The sequence below is a fragment of the Micromys minutus genome, assembly GCF_963924665.1.
Source record: "Micromys minutus genome assembly, chromosome: 3".
Taxonomy (NCBI): domain Eukaryota; kingdom Metazoa; phylum Chordata; class Mammalia; order Rodentia; family Muridae; genus Micromys; species Micromys minutus.
This window is the reverse complement of record NC_137972.1, coordinates 48,207,648-48,229,983: the sequence shown is the minus strand read 5'-3', so window position 1 is coordinate 48,229,983 and position 22,336 is coordinate 48,207,648. Positions and strand designations below refer to the sequence as shown.

The window sequence follows — 22,336 nt, the reverse complement described above, 5'->3', positions numbered from 1 at the left end:
GGTCAGTTGAGCTGAGCTGCCTGCCCTGTATCCTCAGAGCTAAGGTGGGAGTGGCCTTAGGAACCGGCAGGCTGACCAGGGGCTGGCATTGTGTTTTGAAATGTGCTAAATGTTAAAATGAAGAGGCTTCTGGCGCTCTGACAGGGTCTTTCTTCCGGGTGGAGCCTCCCTCAGCTACTCTGAAGCAGTGACTGAGTGAAGTGTAATTATCCCTGTTTACCATTCAGCCGGGGTGGGGTGGGCTGGGAAGAGAGGCTGGGGAGGGGTGGGCTGAGGAGAGAGGCTGGGGAGGGGTGGGCAGGGAAGAGAGGCTGGGGAGGGGTGAGTTGGGGAGAAATGCTGGGAGGGGTGAGATGGGGAGAGAGGCTGGGGAGGGGTGAGTTGGGGAGAGAGGCTGAGGAGGGGTGAGTTGGGGAGAGAGGCTGGGGAGGGGGGAGTTGAGGAGAGAGGCTGGGGAGGGGGGAGTTGGGGAGAGAGGCTGGGGAGGGGGGAGTTGGGGAGAGAGGCTGGGGAGGGGGGAGTTGGGGAGAGAGGCTGGGGAGGAGGGAGTTGGGGAGAGAGGGTGGGGAGGGGGGAGTTGGGGAACTGGTATTAACCAGAGACTGTATTGTTTTCTTAGGATGGGAAAGGACAGGCAAGACCACGTTGCAGTCGCTGGGGAAACATTCCACGAGCACACAAATTAAGTGTCTTACCTTGTGTACACAGGCCTTTGCGTTCAGGAAAAACAGCTCCACTGTGTTTTTATCTTTAAGAAAGGATATGCTCTCGATGTAGAACCTGAAAGACAGTAGGGGAGTTCATTTCTTCACACGTGAATTCCATGTCTTGGTGTGATTTTATTTCCTCTAAGATAGTGTAAATGGTTCTGCTTTTAAGAGAGCTCAACCTCAGTGCTCACACACACATACCTGCAGATGCTATCTCTCCCACAACATAACTGCACGTAGGCCGTGAGTTAGAGAGGGACTCAACAAAAGGTCTACCGGCAAAAACCGTGTGTGTGTGCTCATTCGATGAGCACACAAGCCTAGTTAAGAGCCCAGAGCAAGCAGGCAGTGTGTGAACCTCGAGGCATCTTGCAGGTCCAGTGGTGATCAGAGCTGGGGTTCGTGGGGACTCCAGGTCCACCTTACCACATCTCACACAGAGTTAACGTTAGGCCCTTCTCTTTCCATGCGGAGCTAGGGTTTTCCTTGGCTGGAAGCCAAGCTCCCAATAGCTGTTAGTTTTGTTCTTTTCTTATGCAAATCAGGGCACTCTGGGCCTCCCTCCTCTGGCCCTTTCTAAGATCTCCTAATACAGTGTGTGAGCCTACAGATTCTAAGTTCCCTTTTAGCAGGGGGGCTCTGACAGCTTTGAGGTGGGAAGGAAGGGAAGCTGAGGGTGTCAAACCTTTCTCATCAACACACAGTGCTAAAAGCAGTCTAGGGAGGCCTCAGGCTCTGGGCTGAGCACAAGCAAACCTTAGCTCTGGCTTTTTTTTTTTTTTTTTGAGTTCTAGAACCTTCTTGTTAAATAATACAAGAAGGACATGATGTCCCAGGGCAACTCACACAGCTGGGGTCCTCAAAAAGAGCTTGCTCTCAAACCAATGAGAATCCAAACGCAAGAGGGTCATGGGTGGAGTTGGGGGATAATATTCTCAGGCCTGTGAATTCATATGGGGATTGGGCATTTGTTTTTGTTTTCCTTTCTTGTTAATGAAGTATGTGAATCACTAATGCAGCTGCAAAGGCTGTAAAAGAAGTCGCCACAGAAAGGTTAAGATCACTCTGAAAATGTCACCTCTGTGTGTTGCCTTGTCAAGAGAGGCTCCAGAGGGAGGATAAATCTGGGATATTTGTACTTAAAAGGGCTGAGCTCACCGTTAAGTGAGATTAATGAAGGCTGGGGAGGCTTGGGTTTTGAAAAGTGTGAAGGCAGGAAAGGAAATGAGGAGTTATGGAAAACAGGCTTTCAAGTAAGAATCTGGAATGTCACTCACCTGTTATTAACATTAACAGAGAGGTGTGTAGTGTTGGGCAAGTTACTGGACTTGTGACTTTTTCAAGGTAAGTATCATGACTGAAATAATTTTGGAGAATTGAACTTAGATATTAAGTGTAAACTTAAGAAAAAAAAACCTCTTAAGATAGCTAAGAAAATCTCTCCCCTGTCCTTACTGAATTCCTGTGTGGCGATGGTTTCCAATCCTCCTAATACTGGAACCCTTTCATACAGCTCCTCATGTTCTGGTAAACCCCAGGCATAAAATTACTTCCACTGGGCTGGAGAGATGGCTCAGTGGTTAAGAGCACTGACTGCTCTTCCAGAGGTCCTGAGTTCAATTCCCAGCAACCACATGGTGGCTCACAACCATCTGTAATGAGATCTAATGCTCTCTTCTGGTGTGTCTGAAGACAGCTACTGTGTACTGACAAATAATAAAAAAGCAAAAAAAAAAAAAAAAATTACTTCCACTGCTACCTCATAACTGTAATGTTGCTACTGTTATGAATTGTAATGTAAATATCAGATATGAAGATGGTCTGAGGTGACCCCTGTAAAAGGTTCATCTGATCCCACAGGTTAAGAAATGCTGCTCTACAGAGGAATAAAGTGGTGATCAAATCTAGATCCTTCTGTGTAAGGTGGAGCTACTGATTCTTCCCTAGGAGGGCTCTCCTGTGATCCGAAGACTTTACTCAACAAATGAGGGTGGCCGGTACAATGCCTGTGTATGGTAGGAATCCAGGAAATCCTAACCACTAAGGCTCTGTGCAACCTCACTTTATTAATCAGCTCGAGGGGTGTGATGGCATCTGAAGACCAAGGGGACTCACGTTTCTGCTGAGCAGAAGAATAAATCCAGAAGAGACAAACGTAGGAGTTAAACAGAGCCGTCTTTGGACAGGATGAGAAACAGTCTTTGGAATTTGCCCTTCACCAGGACTACAGCAGTGATACCTTGGGGAGTCTTTCATAGCTTTAGTTTGTTTTACCCTGAGCACAACTATGAGGAGCAGGCTGGTGAAGTGGCCTGGGAGAGAGAGAGAAAGAGGGAGGGGAGGGAGGGAGGGAGAGAGAGAGAGATGAGAGAGGAGAGAGAGAGAGAGAGAGAGAGAGAGAGAGAGAGAGAGAGAGAGAGAGAGAGAGAGAGAGAGAGCGCTCCCAAAGTAGCCTGGGAGAGATGAAAGAGTTCCCAAAGTAGCCTGGGAGAGAGAGTGCTCCCAAAGTGGCCTAGGAGGGAGAGAGTGCTCCCAACAGAGGCTTCTGATTGGACCAAGATGGCCTCTTGGAGAATGGGAGGGTAAGGATAAGGACTCATAGGAGGCTAAGAGAGGCAGTAAACAGAAACCACAGGCAGGAAGCTGGAGGGAAGAGGGAACAGCAGGAGGTAAAGAAGCAGACAGTGGTCCAGTCATTGTGATGGTGGATGGTGGATATGGAGGAGAAGAGGACCAGGCTGGCTGCTGCTGCAGGACCAAGATGAATGGTTGCTGGCATACAACTCACTGTGTGGACCAGGCCGGTCTTGAGCTCACAGAGATCTGCCTGCACTTGCCTCTGGGAACAAAGGTTTGCCTGTGCCACCGAGTCTGGTGTCTTTCTGTCTCTCTCTGTCTGTCACTGTCTCTCTTTGGCAGAAAGTCTTAGACTCCATGTATCAGGATAACCCAAGGAGGTTTCCAGTGAGAGACTGAAGGGCAGCACCAGCCTCCTGGCTGTTGACCGGCCTCCTGCTGTGTGCTGGGCTGTGTTCAGTGTTTTCATGTGTTCTCTCGTTTAACAGTCACAGGCTCAGGGTTTTTGTCACCCTCTCACAGATGCAGCCACGGAGCATCAGAGCCCCGCTTGAACAATAGGCTACATCTGACTTGGCCTCCTTTGACACTGTTGAGAATACTGTTAACTTCTTTCTGGCTGCTACTGGGTGAGCAATTGTATAGGAAGGTAAGCCCTCAGGAATGGCAGCTGTCTCATTATGTTAATAAACACATTGAGAAACAAGTGTCATCATCAGTGTACTAACATGTATAGACATATGTTTTCTCTGTGACTCCAGAACAGCAAAGCCAGCACCTGTGGGCAGCAGCCAGGTGATAGATCTTGAACTAATGTATAGAGTTGGAGCTATCTTGAGGGAAGAGCTCCCTCAGAGTAGAGACCTCCTAGCCCAGAATCCCCCATCATACCAATAGAATCCCAAACCTATTCTCCATCCCAAGAGTCTATATTTCTATCCCTCCTTTACCTTCAATGGAATATCTGCTTTCCAAAAGATTCATTTTGTACATTATTAAGAGTACAGTGCTGAATAGGGATCATTCATTGTCAACACACCATCAGGAAGCCAAAGTAATCATAGGCTCACATGAATGTCTTTATGACTAAAAATTATTCCTTTAACAAACACTAAATACCTAATTGGCACCAAACATTGAGAAAGATGAAGGAGAAGTTAGGGACAGAAATGACAATATGGATAATGACAATAGGAACCACTTACCTAGAGCCCTCTAGGAACTGGCCACTGGGTAAGAATTCCCCATACTGTTATCGCCACATTTTAGGTTGACGAGAACTAGAGAAAGTACCGGCCAAATACAGACTTTCAGATCTGTAGACCTGGCTACCAAGTGACAAACGGCTGGGCTCAAAAGGAGCAGTTGTGTCACACCATTCCCATCCAAAGTCACTGAAGATGAAGGACTATACATTATTAAGGAAAAGCAACATACACAGCCATAACACACTGTGCTGATTACTGTCATTCAGGCATGCTGTCACTCGTCACCCTGGACTATCACGGTGAGTGCCTCTCACAGAATACAGCTGTACAAAAATCATAAGCGCAATGGATTTTCACACTGACGAGTTCACAATCATTCCTTCATGCTATGTAAAATCCAATTCTCATTCAGATTTTCTCTTTCTCTCCCTAGCACTTTCTTCTTAAATTCTGTATCTGAATCAATAACACCGCATTGATTTTTGGGAAGAGTCACATGAGCAAAGTCAAGAAGGCTGCTGACTAGATATGAACGGGTGAGGCTGAGCAAGGGACTATCCTTGGAGGATAGGAGAATACACTCCAGTGTGTAGGTGTGTGGTCCAGGCTAGTCCAGGCCAATTCTTTCACTCTGGAATTTAACAAGGGTAGACCGACAAAGATGTTGGGATCTTACTTGGTCTGCCAGGACCACTCCAACGCATGGCTCTGTCTAGTTCCTGCCCTCCACATCCTCACTGAAGCCCTGTCTCCTCAGAGGCTTTGCTCTATTAATTTTCCTTCAGTGATGTTCCTTTCCATGATAGCTGCAATTGAAACCTGTCTGCTGGCAACCGACAAACCAGATTAAGTGTTAGAAACACTACACAGTGTTCTACAGACAGAATCTCTCTCTCTCTCTCTCTCTCTCTCTCTCTCTCTCTCTCTCTCTCTCTCTCTCTGCTCATCAGTAAAACCAGATACGGTAGGAAGCAGATTCTGACTCTATCCTTCATAGAAGGCTGAAGAACAGAGATGCTATGCTCTCCTTGCTTGTTCACAGAGGCTACTAGACTTCCCAGTATATGTATATGTTCCCAAATATAATTCTTTCCTATAGTAACAAGCTCAATGAAGTACACTATGAGCTGTGTCTTGGGAGCCTACAAGAGGGATGCAATTAACTCAGCTGATAAATAAAAGGAAGCACGCTGCCAAAGTGAAATCCATCGGCTAAGTGCCACAGGAGAGAGGACAAGTGAGCTGAGTCTTAAAGAATGTATGCGGTCAGCAGGTGACAGTGGCAGGAAGGCCGTTTCAGGCAGAGGACATATCAGCCTGAGCAGTTCTCTTGCCAGGCTTTGAGAACTGAAGGACCCACATTGCCGGTGGCCTAGCACCAAATCGATCTGTAGCGCTTCCAGCTTCGAATAGATCCCTCCATAACAGACACGGGGCTCATCTCTGATGCAGGCCCCTGACTGTATCCTACTTCCAGCGAACAAGTCCCTATCCTGTTTCTCTCTAGCCTCTGCCAATCCTCCCTGGTTAGTGCTTCTACTTGGGCATCCAGTTGCCAGCTCTCTGAATCCACCATCCTGTCAAGCGAATCTCTGTGACAACTTCAGGTGTAGGGGGTGTATGAAAAGTGCAGGCGGTCTTCAGGGATGAAGACTTTCTAGACTCACAAACACCTATTGCTTCTGCTCATTTTGAAAAACATGGGGTTTATTCTCTGTAGGTTTCCTATGAGGAGTTTCACCATGTGTCTTTTAATCTGATGGCCAGGGTAGATGTTCAGCTTCAGAACCAGCCCATGCTTTTTGAATAGGTGTCTCTCTGGAGATAAAACCACAAACATGATGAAAGATAATTTCTTGGGAGGAAGAATTATTTGGAGAGTTCTTGGCTTTAATTTTTGTGCCCTTCTGGCATATTCTCACCTTCTTCGTGGTTTGCTTAGTTTCTAGACTTCTAGAACCTGACATCTCAGTGCCATGACGACAAAGACAGGTTACAGTTAAAGGAAGATGGCCTGCTGGTCAGATAGCAAGATGGTATATGGAAAAAAACAGGGTGTGGAAAGATGGCTCAGTTGGTAAAGAAGTTGCCCTCTTAGTTCAAGCCATGGGATCTACATAAAAAATTGGGTATGGTGGCACTCACTTCACACAGGTGGATCCCTGGGGCTTGCTGGCCAAACAGTCTGGTCAACCCAGAGAGCTACAGGACATTGAAAAACCCTGTCTTAAAAGCTGAGATGGATATCACCTGAGGAACAACATCTGAGGTTGGCTTTTGATCTCCATATGCACATGTGTATACACATACACACATACACACACACATCATTGGAGTTCCTTGGGTGACTCTCCTTTGAACAGTTAACAGCTGTTTGGACAGCCACCATTTTTATGTCATGGTATTTATCTATAGAGGGTCAAGCAATGCTGTAGGTGGGGTGGTACTTTTTTGTATTGCAAAGCCTACAAAGGTCTGTCTCCCGACTTCAGGCCATCAGTCTGGGCCCAGTATCTCTCTTTCCTTGGGGCAAACAGTGGGAAGCACACACTATACGGCATACACTGCATGGCAATAGTAATTATTATATTGTAGCCCAGGCTGCCCTTGTACTTACTATGTAGCCTATGTAACCTTCCACCGTAGGCTCTTAAGGCTGGTCCTCCTTGTGAAACAGAATGGGAAAATATGGCTACTGAAATGGTTGCCTGGTCAGCTGTGACTTACTTTCTCTTCAAGTGAGCATGTTTTCTTTCTTTACCAAGGTCTTGGCTGGACTTTTGTGACAATCTTCTCAAGAGGTGAAATGCGCTAGAATCTCTTAATCATTTCGTAGTCAGAACAATACTGAGTTGATGTCTGGCAAGAGCTGGGCCAGGAGAAACACGCCTCACTGTAGTTTCTCTAGGCTGCCTCCAATAGTGTGAATAACCAACGTCTGGCAGGGAGATAGCACACTCAGCCAAGTGCTTCCTGTCCTCTTGCCCCCACTAACTTGAACATACACGTGCATCCACCTATCCACAGGTGCCTACAACTATGACCATATGAACACACCAGAGAGAGAGAGAGAGAGAGAGAGAGAGAGAGAGAGCACCATAGCTAGGTAGGTAGGTAAGTAGATGGATAGATAGATAGATAGATAGATAGATAGATAGACAGACAGACAGACAGATAGATAGATAGCCCACTGTAACCACATGTCTCAGAAGATTCTCATCAGATTTCAATCCACATTCTGAATTGGGTGATCAATTCCTATTTATTATTGCTGGTAATGACCCTACAGTACAGACATGGTCTCCTTCGCCATGCACGCTAAAGGCTGAGTTGTAATTTAACTTGAAGGCATCTCTCTGTCTTCGATCACATTTCTTACTGTCACACAATGGCAGTACAGAAGTGGGGAGGCACTGTGCTTCTTTTCACCACTGTGAGGGGAGCGGTCTTAGAGCACTCCCTAGAGAAGTATTCTGGGCTTCTGTGAGCTCAGGGCCAGAACTGTACTCCCTCCTTCCTGCGTGTCCAGACTGGCCATGGGATCCAGACAGGACACCCAGCTGAGCCTGCTGGGACCTGCCCTCTTGCTCTTCCCCTCAAAGGGGTTTTTCCAGGTTCTTTAGAAGGGCCAGTGACCTTGGGTGAGACCTGCTAGGGACAGAGTGAACATCTTTAAGGATTGTTTATTAACAGCTTGTCTCTTCAAAGCAGGGTCCTGTAGACCTCCTGGGGGCAAGCAGAGGCTAAGGCTTTGCAAGGAACTGGAAAAAGGAGCAGGAGAGACATGTCTGGTGGGGAGAGGACAGCTGGGTGTGGTGACTAATGAAGATAAATGCTAAGGCCCTCCACCCTGAGCAGGGGAGACTAGGTCAGACCCAAGCCACACAGTCTCAAATCTTCTACACTGAAAGGCTGTATATCACCTAATGGGCTGTTTTACCCACTCAGCACGTGGAGATAGACTCTGTGGCTTTAAGTATACAAACGCCTAACATGTATCGGAAGCCTTCATCACTGTTAACGTGATGATCCAACAGACCCTCACATAGATTAACAGTACCCGTTCTGCACCAAATGCTTTGTGCCTGAGAAGTGAAAAAGTTAGAACGGGAACAAGAATGGTGGGAAAGCCTGCTGTCCAAGGTGGGGGACTGAGGGATCTGGACGGTGAGGTTTCGATGATAAAGGGCTTGGGCAGGGGTGTTGGCAGCCGGTGGATGAGGCCAGGCATGCCTCTCAGTGCTTTACAGCCCACGGACAAGATGGCCCCAAATATTAGTTCTTGGAGAGACCCTGTGTGAAAGAGCATACCACATGTTTAACTTGAAAAGTTTATTATCTTTGCTATTTGGGGGGGGTTGGGGGGGAGAGAGAGGGAGGGGAATGGGGAGAGGGGGAGGGGGAGTGCTCAGGCTACCGCAGCATGCTTGTGGTAGTCAGAGGACGATTTTGTGGACTTGGTTCTCTTTTTCCCTTTTACATGGGTTCTGGGGGTTAAACTCAGGAGTTCAGGGCAAGTGCCTTTGCTAGCTCAGCCACATCCCTGCCCCTAACTCTCACCTTTCACTGCGCCCTAAGGCTTCTTTCTTTTTGAGATACACATGGCTGTGTGTACACACACACACACACACACACACACACACAGAGAGAGAGAGAGAGAGAGAGAGAGAGAGAGAGAGATTCAGACAAACAGGTAGGCATTCATAGCCTTGTTTTTTAAAAACCAGATACAGGAGGCTAAAACAACTGGCTATCTGATAGAGGAGCAGAAATGAAAATCCGTAACTTGAATCTGGTCTGGGAGTGAGTTCAGGGGATTCTATGTCTTTCATGAACCTGAGTTAGAATGGTGGAACCTCATGAGTGGAAACTCAGACACACTCTGGTAAGTTCAGATCAGTCTGTCCAGTGGCAGGGTCACAGCCGACATTAAAGGGATTCACAGCTACTCCCAGGTTCTGGGATGCTCTGCATCCAGAAGAAACTGACATGGGGTGAGGGGCTTTGAAGATTCTCACCCCTGGCCACCCTCTGCCTAGCCTGGGATGAGGCCATTACTCCTTGGGCTAATCACACTCCTCTTTAAAAGGATGGTCTCCCCATGCCTTTTGACTGCCACTCCTCCTCAAGGCTGTGAGGTAGTGCACACTATTCAGTCACAGCCATGGGACAGCTCCTTTTTAAATACTCTTCCCACTTGAATTAAAAAACAAAACAAAACAGATTTTCTCAAATAATTTGCTCCTGCCCACTGCAGGCAAAACATAAAGCAGTGTCAATAATTCATCACTAAAGGCATTTTACTCGGAGGTTTAACCCACCAAAACCTGAAACATGCAGGCAAAACAGCAACGTACATTTGAAAAAAAGTCAATAAATCGTTTGAACAGAAAAAAGGAGTTTCAGATGTGCGGGTGTGGGATCCTCTGGAACTGGCGTTACAGGCAGTTGTGAGCTCTGCCCATACATGAGGTCAGGAAACAAACCTGACTGCTCTGGAAGATCAGCCAGTGTTCTGAACTGCTGAACTATCTCTCTGGCCCCTGGAACTCTTTTTTAATGTGCTCAAATACTTCACAAAAGTATTTCCATGTTAAATACTCTTATTTTGTGATTTTTTTTGCACCTAGGATTTTCTTGAAGTATCTTTCTACAACAATAAATCTCTTCTCACTGAGGTTTATGAATATATTAATAAATCAATAAATGGAAAAAAGTGTTTTTTTAAAAAATCTAACAGAGTAATGAAGCTCACTGTTGTAGTTATGATGTTCCCTAGAGTAGAACTTATTCCTTGTTCTTTTTACTTTTGTGACAAGGTCTCGTTATGTAGCCTGGGCTACCCTTGAACTCAAGATCCTATTTCTTTGACCTCCTGAGTGCTGGAATTAGAGAATGTGTGTTCGACCATTTCTAGCCCTTGCTCATCTCATTCCAGAGGTCTAACCTGTCCACAGCAGGCCAGAGGTCGATGGCAAAGCAAGCAGCATGCAGCAGGTTTCCAAAGGCTCCTTGTTCCAATAATCAAAATGGTAGCTGTTTCCCCTAACAGAATTGCCTTCCAAGCTGAGAAGTACTCAGTCCTGAGTGTCTCCAGCAATGTTTGGGTGCCACAGAAAGGACATGTACAGTCTGGGACAGAGCAAATATGAAGGAAGGAAGAGGAAAAAAAGACCCACAGGAAAGGAACTGTGAGCCTAAGAGCTATTAAGGGGGATAAGGCTGGTGAAAGGTACTGAGGTTCCAGTGGGTGGATCAGGATGGTACCAGTCTGCACCACCCCCACCCCCTGACTGCTGCCCTCCCTGAGGGACTGGGAACCTTTCCAGTGAGGCCGGGCAAGTCTCTGCACTCTGATTTAGGCAGGCTGGTAATAGCTCACTTAGTATGAGCTCTTCAAATGTTGACATCTGGGCTCCATTACCAAGGAGGCTTATGTTTGCCAAAGATAATTTACAGCTGTAAGGTAACAACCCCAGTCAGGGAGGAGGTCCCAGAAACCTGGGGGAGGTTTGCACTGCATAGAGATAGTTCCCATTCATAAATTATAGCATGCCCATTCACAAAAGGGTCATTGCATATTGGTTCACATTTTGTTTAAAAGTTTCAAAGTTTTATTTATTTAGTGTGTGTGTGTGTGTGTGTGTGTGTGTGTGTGTGTGTGTGATACTGACATCATAAAACATTGTATGCTTCTCCTTCAATTCTTTCCATCACTTCTCTGTGTCAGAAATGCCCCTTGTTCCAGGTTCTAAAGCATAGATTCATTTACTCTCTCATTGGTAGGACTGCCAGGCCCACCCCAGGAGTAAAGGTGGCACATATCAATCGTCTAGCCCATTGCCCACCACAGGGCTTGTTACATTGCAGGAAAGAGGAACCTTCCCCACAGGAAAAAGCGCATGGCCACCTTCTTGAACTTGATAAAGTTTTGTAAAGTCATTTCATACCCTCTGTTCCCTCTTGTATCCCCACAGGACCACTCTTTTATCATCTCCAGGTGAATGGAGTATGGAGGATGCAGGAAAGCTCCTGCCCTTCTCTCAAGTCTGCCCTGGGCTCCTGAAACTACTGCCTACCTCAGTTCCTTCCGGTGCCCTCTCCTCACCTGCTCCATTCTGCTCAACACCAGAGCCCCAGTGAGTTCATTACAGAAACTGTTCAATTACTCTCTTTGCCCCTGAACTCCAAGCCTCTCTCCCTCCCTCCCCCATCCCTCCCTCCCTCCCTCCCCCTCCCTCCCTCCCTTCCCCCTCCCTCCCTCCCTCCCTCCCCCATCCCTCCCTCCCTCCCTCCCCCTCCCCTCACACTCTCCCTCCTTCCTTCCCTCCCTTCCTCCCTCCCCCTCCCTCCCCCCTCCTCTCACACTCTCCCTCCCTCCTTCCCTCCCTTCCTCCCTCCCCCTCCCTCCCTCCTCCTCTCACACTCTCCCTCCTTCCTTCCCTCCCTTCCTCCCTCCCCCTCCCTCCCCCCTCCTCTCACACTCTCCCTCCCTCCTTCCCTCCCTTCCTCCCTCCCCCTCCCTCCCTCCTCCTCTCACACTCTCCCTCCCTCCCTCCTTCCCTCCCTTCCTCCCTCCCTCCTCCCCTTTGAGTTTTCTCCAGAAACACAGCTTCCTACCATCCATACTCCCACTGCCCAGCCTGCTTACTAACTAGTCTCCTGGCCTTGGATGAACCTCCCCAGAGATCTGATACCTCCTTGTCTTGCCTGTCTCCATGTTTTTGCTGATAACAACTTCTGTGATAAGATAGCTTGGACTATTCTGATTAACACAGCAGCCCTGGCTTCACCAACACATCCTGGATTCCACCCCGAGAGCATTTTCTTTTTCCAGAACATCTTACATAAGACACCCTAACTCACTTTTTAAATGCCAGGCACCCCCACCCCATAGCCGTGGGAACAGGACTGTACCCATCATTTGTCACTGCAACCCCAGCACCAGCACAGGACCAGACTCAGGGTAGGACTCAGTAACTACCAGAGGGAAGGGCACAAGGATAGACTGAGGGATGGCTGTCTACTTTCAGACAAGGATGGTACCGATGTCTCCTCATCCATGATTGTCTCTCCTCGGCAGAAACAGGGCAGAGGTCAGTAAAGGATGAATAAAAAGAAGAGAAGAAATGTTTATTTGAGGCACAGTGTAGTTCTTTCTAGATGGTTTTCTGGCCCTTAATATTTATAAAATGTACCAACTTAACAAAAAATTGTGAGCTTCTCTCAAGGGTTTATTAACATCTTTCATACATGCTGATTCTCTGTTTGTTCAGATACAACCTGCTTTATGACAGGTGCCCAGGAGACAAGGCAGGCAAGGACATCCCTGAGTGTTGAGTTATTCATAGGCGGAGGACTGAGAGAGGGGCTCCACACAGAACCCTCTCCCATGGTATAATGGTAAAACCTGGGCCAGCGCCATGGATGAGGTGGAAGTTTTGGTCCTAAAGGGGACAGCTAGTGCTTTGTTTGAAAATTTTTCAACATGATTACATTGGACTCCTCTTTTTGAGCCAGGCCCCCACAGTTCAAATCACCTTCAGCACCAATGTCTTCCATATTTCTCCTAGAATGACCTATTAAGCTCCACTTAAAGCATTCCAGTGCTTTCCAAATCCAAGTCCCCAAATCCACATTCTTCCAAACGAAAGTATGAAATATCACAGCAGGCATATCATAGCAATAGCACCAGTCCCTGGCACCAACTTCTGTTTTAGTTACGGCTTCCATTACTGTGAAGAGACACCATGACCAAGCCAATTCTTATAATGGACAACATTTAATTGGGGCTGGTTTACACTTTCAGAGCTTCTGTACATTATTATCATGGCGAGAAGCATGGCAGCATCCAGGCAGACATGGTGTTGGAGGGCCTAGAGGTCTACATCTTCACTGAAAGGAAGCCAGGAGCAGACTGTCTTCCAGGCAGCTAGGAGGAGGGTCTCAAAGCCCATGTCTACAGTGACAGTTTCTTCCACAAGGCCACACCTCCTGTTAGTGCCACTCTCTGTGCCAAGCATTCAAACACCACAGCCAGCTGTAAAGGGTCTCTATGCTCTAATATGCCCCAGCACATTACACTGGTGTCCATGAATGAAAGACCCCTGTGTTCTATATCCTAGCATGTTGTTGACATCCCGTGCTCTGTATTCTAGTATATCACTAGACATCCATGGATTAGGAGCTCCAGTGTTCTCCCAGCACATCACCTGATGTCCACAGGAGGGACCCTTGACAATTTAGGTGCCTTTATAGTACTCAAAGATCAAAAGAACCAAATAATATCTTTGGTTTTATTTGTGTGTGTGTGTGTGTGTAATATCCACTACCCCTGCACCCAGAGTTTCTCACTAAGCAGTATATGCTGGCTGGCCAGTAAGCTTCAGGGATCTACCTGTTTTGACTGTACTGGGGCTGGGATTACAAGTGAGCCTAATAATACCTAAGTTTTTCTAGCAAAAAATAATTTTAAAAAATGCTAGTTTGAATTCCCTGGTTACATTTTCTGGCCAATACAAGCAACTTGACAGGTTCTTTCCTCAAATGGAAATGTCACCAACAATTGTTGGTGTGAGAACCTCAGACAAACAACTGTGACAGACAAGTGTGACAAAAGCCGTTCACTAGTTGTCCCTGGACTGTGAGCCTCCACTCTGTGACCTCAGTGAAGTCCATTCAGGTTTTAGAGAGTTCTGCTCTGTGTGTGCTTCCGTGACCATTTCTTTAGCAGGACTAACAATTGCTTGCCTTGAAGAACAAAGGCTATGATGATGTCACTGCCTTGTTGGGAGGATGAGTTAAGTGAATCATTAAAGCCTTGATAAGGGTTTCAATTATGCTAGCAGAGAAGAGAAAGTTAACACCAAGCAGTTACAGGACACTTGAGATAACGTGCTAAGTAGGGGCTGAAGCCCCAGGAACAAGCCACCACCAACTGCTCTTGGAATCCCAGGAACCTGCTACAAAAGATAGCATGGCTTTGTGAGAGACTGTCAGGAAGGGGAGGCAGGGTCTGCTCTCTGGAATTTTCAGACACACACTAGATCTCAGCAGCTGTTGCAGAACAGGCACACAAATGTGGTCACTAAATAAATGGCATTTGTTAAGATTCTCCAAAGACACATTGCTTTGGCTGGGCTGTGACACAGCAAAAACATGGTGTGTGTCCACAAAGATGAATGTGGAAGGATGCTGACAGTGCCCAGAATTTAACATAGCCAGGGGCAGTTCGTGTGTTTGCAGGAGGCTGGCCAGCTGAAGTATGCAAGAGCAAAGAAACACATTTTCCCCATCCTTAGTGAGATACAAACAGTAAGCCACTAAACAACCCACCCAGTTTTCTTCAAGGCAGGAAAAAGAGGTAGAGGAAGTTCCCATGGAAAAAAACTTCCTGTGGAGAGAAACTTCCTGTGGAGAGATATTTCCTGTGGAGAGGTACTTCTAGTGGAGGAGAACTTCTCATTTTGTATTTTCAGAGTTTGAAATGCTCACAAAGGTAACTTTATTCCTTATAGGTATTCACACGATTCACACCAACTGCCCCTCACTTTCTGACTGACTAGGGCAGCATTCTCCTTGCTTCTGGTAATGCCTCCTTTCACTTGCTTCTGGGCACACATGCCTTGCAACACACCCTTTCAGTAAACTCCAGGTTTTCCATAGGATCCTTGGACACCTCTCCAGCTATGATTTAGACCTATACAAGTCATTCTGTGTGCCCTTCTTCTTGGGTGTTAATAATAATGAAAACAATGTTGTTTGTGAAACTTCATCATGACTTAGTTTGCCTGAACATTAAAGAAATGAGGAGGTGAAGAAGAGGGGAGGAGGTGGAGGAGAAGGAGAAGTAAGAGAAAAAGAAGGGAAGAAGAGGGAAAAGAGGAAGGAAGGGAGGGAGTGGAGGAGGGGTAGGGTTTCCAACATCATTGTATAATAATTTAAAATGATTTTACACTTAATTATTCTGGGTGCACATGTTTACGTGTATGGGTGCATGCCTGTGGAGGAGACGGGACAACTGTTGGAGTTCCTTTTCTTCTTTCACCTCCATGCACTGTGTGTGTGTGCATGTGTGTGCATTTGTGTGTGTGTGTGTGTGTGTGAGATGTGTGTGTGTGTGTGTGTGTGTGTGTGAGAGAGAGAGAGAGAGAAAGAGAGAGAGAGTAATAGCTCCTATCCTATGCACCCAGAATATGCACCCAGCTCACTACCAAGGGATCTCACTAAGTGTGTACGCAAGCCTCAGGGATCCACCTATTTTGACTTTACTAAGGCTGGGATTACAAGTGAGCCAGGGATCAAATTCAGGCAGCCAGGATTGGTATTGAGTACCTTTCCTGGTGGAGGCATCTGGATCAGCTTCACGAAAATAACTGCTTTATGAACAATCTACCAGCAATACAAAGTTGTTGTAAAGCTTGAATCAGGTCTAAAGTGGGGGCAGGGCTACGACAGAAGGAACTGTAGGCTCCATTGGCAATTCTCCATATCTTAAGCTATGGAGAGGGCTAGAGGGTTGGTTAGTCTTTAAACATTCCACTTCTCTCAGGTTGCTAATAATTAATGCTAAAATACGTTTCTGGTGAGCCAGCCCTGAGAAAATCCCTCATTTAGTTAAATGCATGGGTCTCAGGACCCTGTAAAGAAGCTTTCCCAAACAGAGCTCACGGAACATGACTAGAGTCATGAGAGTTATCTTTGTCTATTTCTGCATGAAACAATTCAGATCTCTGAGCTGTTGGGATAATTCTTTCTCTATGAGCTGTTTTGCATTGTATCTTCAATTTAAACTAAGACATGGAATTGTGTAAAACTTAGTTGTGTAAAACATCTCTTGCACACATTATTCCCAACATAAAGGAGAATAGTGAATGTTTGCCAGATTTCAGATTTGAAGAAACTTAATAGCTTATTGATTAAAAAAAAAAAAAAAGACCCCAGGCTTAACATTAAAATCTATCTCTCAGGTCCCTCAGTCTTACATTTACTCCAAGTCTTTGAGGAATAAAGCAAGATGCTTCACTCCTTTATCTTCAAAGAAAACAACTCTACGCAGTCTCTATGGTAACCTAGACCAAGACCCTAGGCAATCTCTTTCTCATGGCGATGCTCTTATAGGGTCCTCTCTCTTTTTACTCTCTATCTCTGATTTCTATAAATTGTGAAAGATGGAAATAAACAAAAAAGGAGGCGAATGCAGGGCGCACCCACGCATACCTGACAGCAAAGTGCAGGGTGGCTGGGCCGGGCTTCTTAGGCAAGTCATGCTCCAGAACTCTGTGGTCGAGCTGCAGCCAGTTCTCTTGACCCCTGTGAGAACAAAGCGAAGGCAGAGCATGACACAGAAAGTTCAGTGACACACGGTGGTGGCACATCTGCCTGTACACACACACACACACACATACACACACACACACACACACACACACACACACACACACACACGGTCTCACACCAGGCAGAGAATACAGCAGATGTGAGGCCACTTCAGCAATCTCTGTTACACCGATTGAACCCGGCTACTTGTGAGCCAGCATTTCCAACTGGAGAAGCTTGTAAGAGGAGTTCGCACATTTAAAAAAAAAAAAAACGACCCATATATAAAAATCACTCACTTTGATAGCCAAATGTCTGGAAATAATTCAAAAATGTATAGGGTATTGTTAAAATAATTATTTAAATGCATACAAAGAAATGCAATACAGTCACAAAACAAGCTTACAAAGTTGCTTGGAACAATTTTCTAGATACGGTTCTCTGGGCCTGCTGATGTACGATTTAATCCTGGAAAGGGGTGGGGAAGCAGAAGCAAGTGGATCTCTGTGAGTTTGAGGCTATCGTGACCGATGCAAGTCTGGGTCAGCTAGCACTACTCAGTGACACCTCATCTCAAATGAAATAAACGAATAAACACTTAAAATCTTAATAAAAAACATGGCAGTAAGTACAACATATTTCCTACACTGCTTTCTGTTTATGGAAACAAAGCCTGGCTATAGCTGGTAATGTCTGGCTTCACCAATGGAAATCCATACATGTTATGTGCACATATTCATAAAAACTGAGAGAATAAATAAGAAATGGAAAACGCTTTGGGAGGTTAAGACACTGAACAACACTAAATTAAACTTTACACACATATAAAAGGTTAAATGTGACATGTTTTAGTCAAGCAGGGGGAAGATTCCAGTTTAATAAGATGAAGGGATTCAAATCCAGCAGTGCAGTGTCCTCCTCTGGACCTCTGTGTGGACACATGACTTACAGATGTTTAAATATTTATTTACTCCCGAGCCTCTCTTCAGCTCACAGGTATAAACAGTTCTCTCAGGACCTTGACCTTTATGGCTCCGCGGACTGTTTACACGGTTTCCGAGGCCGCTCACCTGACCTGTCCATCTTAGAGCCCGTCTGAATGTGCTTATGCTAAATCCAGGTTCAGAAGACATTTCGGGTGGTGGGAAGGGGATGCCAAATTCCAGCAAAATCTGTTCTAAGCTAGAAAACATTTTCCAGCCTATTTCGGTCCTTGAATAAATAATTAAAAGACAAACTCGGGAAATTCCAAGCCGTCATTCAATGTAAGTAGGTAGAAGGGGGGGCTGGAGAGATGGCTCAGCGGAAACAGACGCTGGCTGCTCTTGTTCAGGACCTGGGGTTCAGTTCTTAGCACGTACATGGGGGCTTATAGCCAATCATCTGGGGGTTCCAATGCTTTCTGTTCTCTATGGGCACTCTATACACATGGTGCACATGCATACATGCAGGCACATATGTCTACATATAATAGTTTTAAGAAATTAGAAACAAAGCAGATAAATGGGTGGTCCCAATTAGTAATAGTATAAACAGTAACACTTGGGGCTGGAGAGATGGCTCAGTGGTCAGAGCACCGACTGCTCTTCCAGAGGTCCTGAGTTCAAATCCCAGCAACCACATGGTGGCTCACAGCCATCTGTAATGGGATCTGATGCCTTCTTTTGGTGTGTCTCTAGAGAGCAACAGTGTACTCACCAAAATAAATCTTTTAAAAAAGATGGTAACAGCTACTCTTTAGTAAGCAAGTACATTTTGTGAACTCTTAGGTTTATGTGTCTACACATGAGCTCAGGTTGAACTGTAAAAGGATTTCTTCGGTGGTCAGGTCAGATAAAAGCCAGTGTTACTTGGACATTTGTAAAACAAGCCTTTCCTGCCCCCACAAAGGAGTCATTCCCCTGGCTTCTGGCAAAGAGGACATGGCTCTCCACTGATGTACCCTTAGTCACACATCAAAGCCCAGGCTTGTCTCCAGTCTCTCGGTCCCCACTCACAAGTCCCTGTTATACATTTAAAGGTTCCAGCTAGCCTCCTGGCTCTTCCGTCCTCACAGCGATTTGTCTGCTACCCCGATCTCTGCCACTCACTAGCTCCTCTCACAGACAACCCTGTCCAGACATGTCTCATAGATACGTCCAGTCGACTTTTTCTCTCTGCTCTGGACTTCTGATGCCTCTGGTATCTCTTCTTATCCACAGTAAAACCCTTACCCCTAACGGGACCACAGGGCAGCCATCTCAGAGGTTTCTTTACTGCATGACCAAATTGGAAGTCTTTATTTATTAATGTTATCTTTTATAGTAAATATGCAAGAAAAACGTCAGGGCTGAAAATTTGAACCTAGATCTCTCAATGTGCGGTAACTGATACCAGAGGATTTCCTTCCTTATATAACACTGGGCTCAGTGTCTGTGTATTTGTTTCTATAATTACAAGACACGGCTGCTGGGAACAAAGACTTTCTTGGTGGAACTTTGGGAGAGTTTCTTAGAAGCAGTGATATTGTGTGCAAGAAAAATCCAGACAAAACAGAAACAAAAACAAAAAAAGCCGGAAGTTAAAGGATTCTTGCATTATACTTTGTCATGTTTAATGTGGTACTTAAGGACACTTCAGCTTCAAAGCAGTTAAAAATAAGTGTTTAACTACATGGCCCATCAGTTTTAAGTTTTTCAAGGTTTTAAATGGCAGATCAGACTAACTTGAATTCTTCCTCTTCCTTCCTTCCTTCTTCCTCCCCCTTTCCTTCCTCTCCCCTTCCTCATTCTTTTCTTTGGAAGGAAGTTGAAAGAGGATCTCACTGTGTAGCCAGGATGGCCTCGAATAGCCATCTTCCTGCCTCATCCTTGAGCGGGTGTGACACACCATCATGGGAGGTGTGGCATGATTGAAGATGTGTAACATGTTTTCTGTGAAGCAGCATAGAACCCTGTATAAGAATGAATGAGGCAAGTGTATACTACACACGCAGCACATTGCAACTGGGCTAGACACAGAAGCAGGGCAAGCTGTATTTAAACATGGAGGGAAAGTTGAATATAGAATTCTGGACAGATAGAGAACAAGGTGTGGGTACCAGTTACCTCTCTGGACGATAACAAAAGTGACTGTCGATAACCACGACAAATGCTCCAAGGACATATTTATGTATATGTAATAGACATATACTCCTTAAGCGTGAAAGTATATATTAGAGATGTACATTTTCCCTTCTGTTGGGAGTTGGATCATTGTGCATGCTAGGCAAGAGCTCTGACATGAGCTCTATCTCCAACCCAGCACCCAGATTCTACTGTTTATAATTGAGACTGGCCTTCCTGTCATGAAGACTCTGGCCTTGGATTCTACATGCAGTTCATGTCAGCCTCAATCTCATGATCCTCCTGCCTCAGTTTCTGAAGGGCTGAGAGTACAGGCATGTACCACTAATACGCATATTATATTTTTCAATTTTTATTTTAAAAGTGTACTTATAGTCCTTTCAACTAAATGAAAACCCCGAGGAATAAAAAGAAAATTACTTATGCCTAAATACAAAGATGTAATAAAGTTTATTTAAGACTTTTATCTTGCTGTTGTTGTTTTCATCAATAAGTATAAAATCTAGTTAACTTAAACATACAAACAAACTAACTAATTCACTGACTAAACCAGCCAGCCAAACAAACAAACAATAGACAAGCACTCAAACCATAAGTCCACACTCTATACAGTGGAAGCCCATCATCTACCAGGAAGGACAGAGACCCAAAGCTATTGTGGTGCAAAGCTTCTCTGTTATTTCTTCATCAACAGTCACTCAGCAAAGTTTTTCCAAATGGATGAAGGGAGGTGATAGGAAGGGCCCCTTGTGGGAAAGCAGGGCTGAGGCTGCCCTCTAGAGGTGGAAGACAGCCCTGCACATAGAGCAGCCTTAGATTCCTCTGTCAGGGACCTGCTTTACTTGGTCAGCTTTGCTGCCTTCCTTATATAACTGTGGTCCCCGGCCCCTTTCTGGCTCCCTGAGCTGGGGTAAAGACAGTCATTGACACTGTCCCTTGCAGCTGTGCCTTCCTTTGTTCAGTTTACCACAGTCTAAAGGCTGATGTGGCATCAAGGATGGAAGAATGCAGCTCAGCCAGTGAGTGCCCTGAAAGGGAGGGATCTGACTTGTGGGCTTCAAGGGGGTGGACAGAGTGCTGGGGCGAAACGCCTTCCAAAAATATTTACCAGACAAAGAACCAGGCTTGTGACCAAGACTTTCCGAGGAGACACCCTTAGACATAAATACATTTCCAGGCCTGTTCCCCGGAAAGGTGGAAATGGCCAAGACCTTTCGTCTCACAGAAAAGACCAAGTCGCACTTCTGAAAATAAACACAGGCAGAGCCAGGAGACACCTTCTCCAGCTGGTTGTAGTTCTGACATTAGCTGTTGCTGGTTACCTGTAGGGGAGCCGGGGCACACAGGGACCTAGGAAAACTTACGGTTTGACTTCTGTGGTCCAAGAAAAGGAGATTGGAAAGAAGTCTACAATCCCAGGGTAGACAAGGAAGGTGACGGCTTAAGTCCTCTAAGGAAATCATGCATACTGGGCCATTCTCTTTCTGGTATGTGCGTGTGATGTGTGTGTTTGTGGTGTGTTTTCACACATGTGTGCAGAGACCAGAAGAAAGCGGTGGGCATTTTGCTTTATTTATAACTCTCGGTCTTACTCCCTTGGGTAGGCTTTGTTACTGAATCTGGAGTTAGGCTGTCCATGAACAAGTCCCAGCAATCCTCTTTTCTCCTTATGCAGTGCTAAGGTTACAGATGAATGTGTCCAGGCTGTTTCTTACGTGGATCCTAGGGATTAGAACTCAGGTCTTCATAACTGTGCAGCAAGCTCTCTTACCCAGTGAGCCCTCACCCCAGACCCCCCTTTTCCTTGACAGAGTTTCATATGTTGCTGAGGCTGGCCTAGAGTTTAAGGTACACCTCTTTCACCTTCCAGGTGCTGGGATTACACATATTTCCCCTTTTATCCAGCAGAGGGCAGACAATCAAGTGCCTCCCCACCAGCTATTGGGTGAACACATATTTGGGTGACCGAGTAAGAGGGCAACGTCCGCTGCATTTCCCCCTGCTTTGGATGAGTCATCTTCAGTAAACATTCTGAGTCAGGCTCGAGGTTTTTCTGGGGTTTGTATGTCTCTACACAAGCATCTTGTTCATTTGGGGTTAGCAGCCAGAGTTGACAGTTTTGTTTAGACTTCCTAGAAGCCCTGAGTTAGGAAACATTACAGAAAACAAGGTGTTAAAAACAAATTAACTCATTCTTGAGGTTATTTTCCACCTGTTCTAACGGGACAGCTGAAAAACTGCTCGAATAGAGAAAGTTATGATAAGAATGTCGTGGTTGGCCGGCATATTTTGTGTCTGGAACACAAGCTCTTGGGCTTTAGTATTTAAGGAAAATATCTTCAGAAAAGGAAAGGATGCCGCTCATAAAATATCAGACCACATACAGACAAACTAAGTTGATATAATACAGACAGGGATA

General features: G+C 45.8%; 1 protein-coding gene across 3 annotated transcripts in view; it reads right to left on the bottom strand.

The window, feature by feature from the left end:
- Nucleotides 1–22,336, bottom strand: part of FRMD4B (FERM domain containing 4B) — a 221,295-nt gene that overhangs the window by 95,676 nt on the left and 103,283 nt on the right. For all 3 annotated transcript variants that reach the window (XM_080913704.1, XM_080913703.1, XM_080913705.1), the window contains exons 4-5: nucleotides 16,715–16,807; nucleotides 696–780 (exon numbers count right to left, since the gene is read on the bottom strand). In XM_080913704.1, coding sequence (XP_080769830.1) covers nucleotides 696–780; nucleotides 16,715–16,807 — 178 coding nt within the window. The remainder of the gene's footprint in view (nucleotides 1–695; nucleotides 781–16,714; nucleotides 16,808–22,336) is intronic.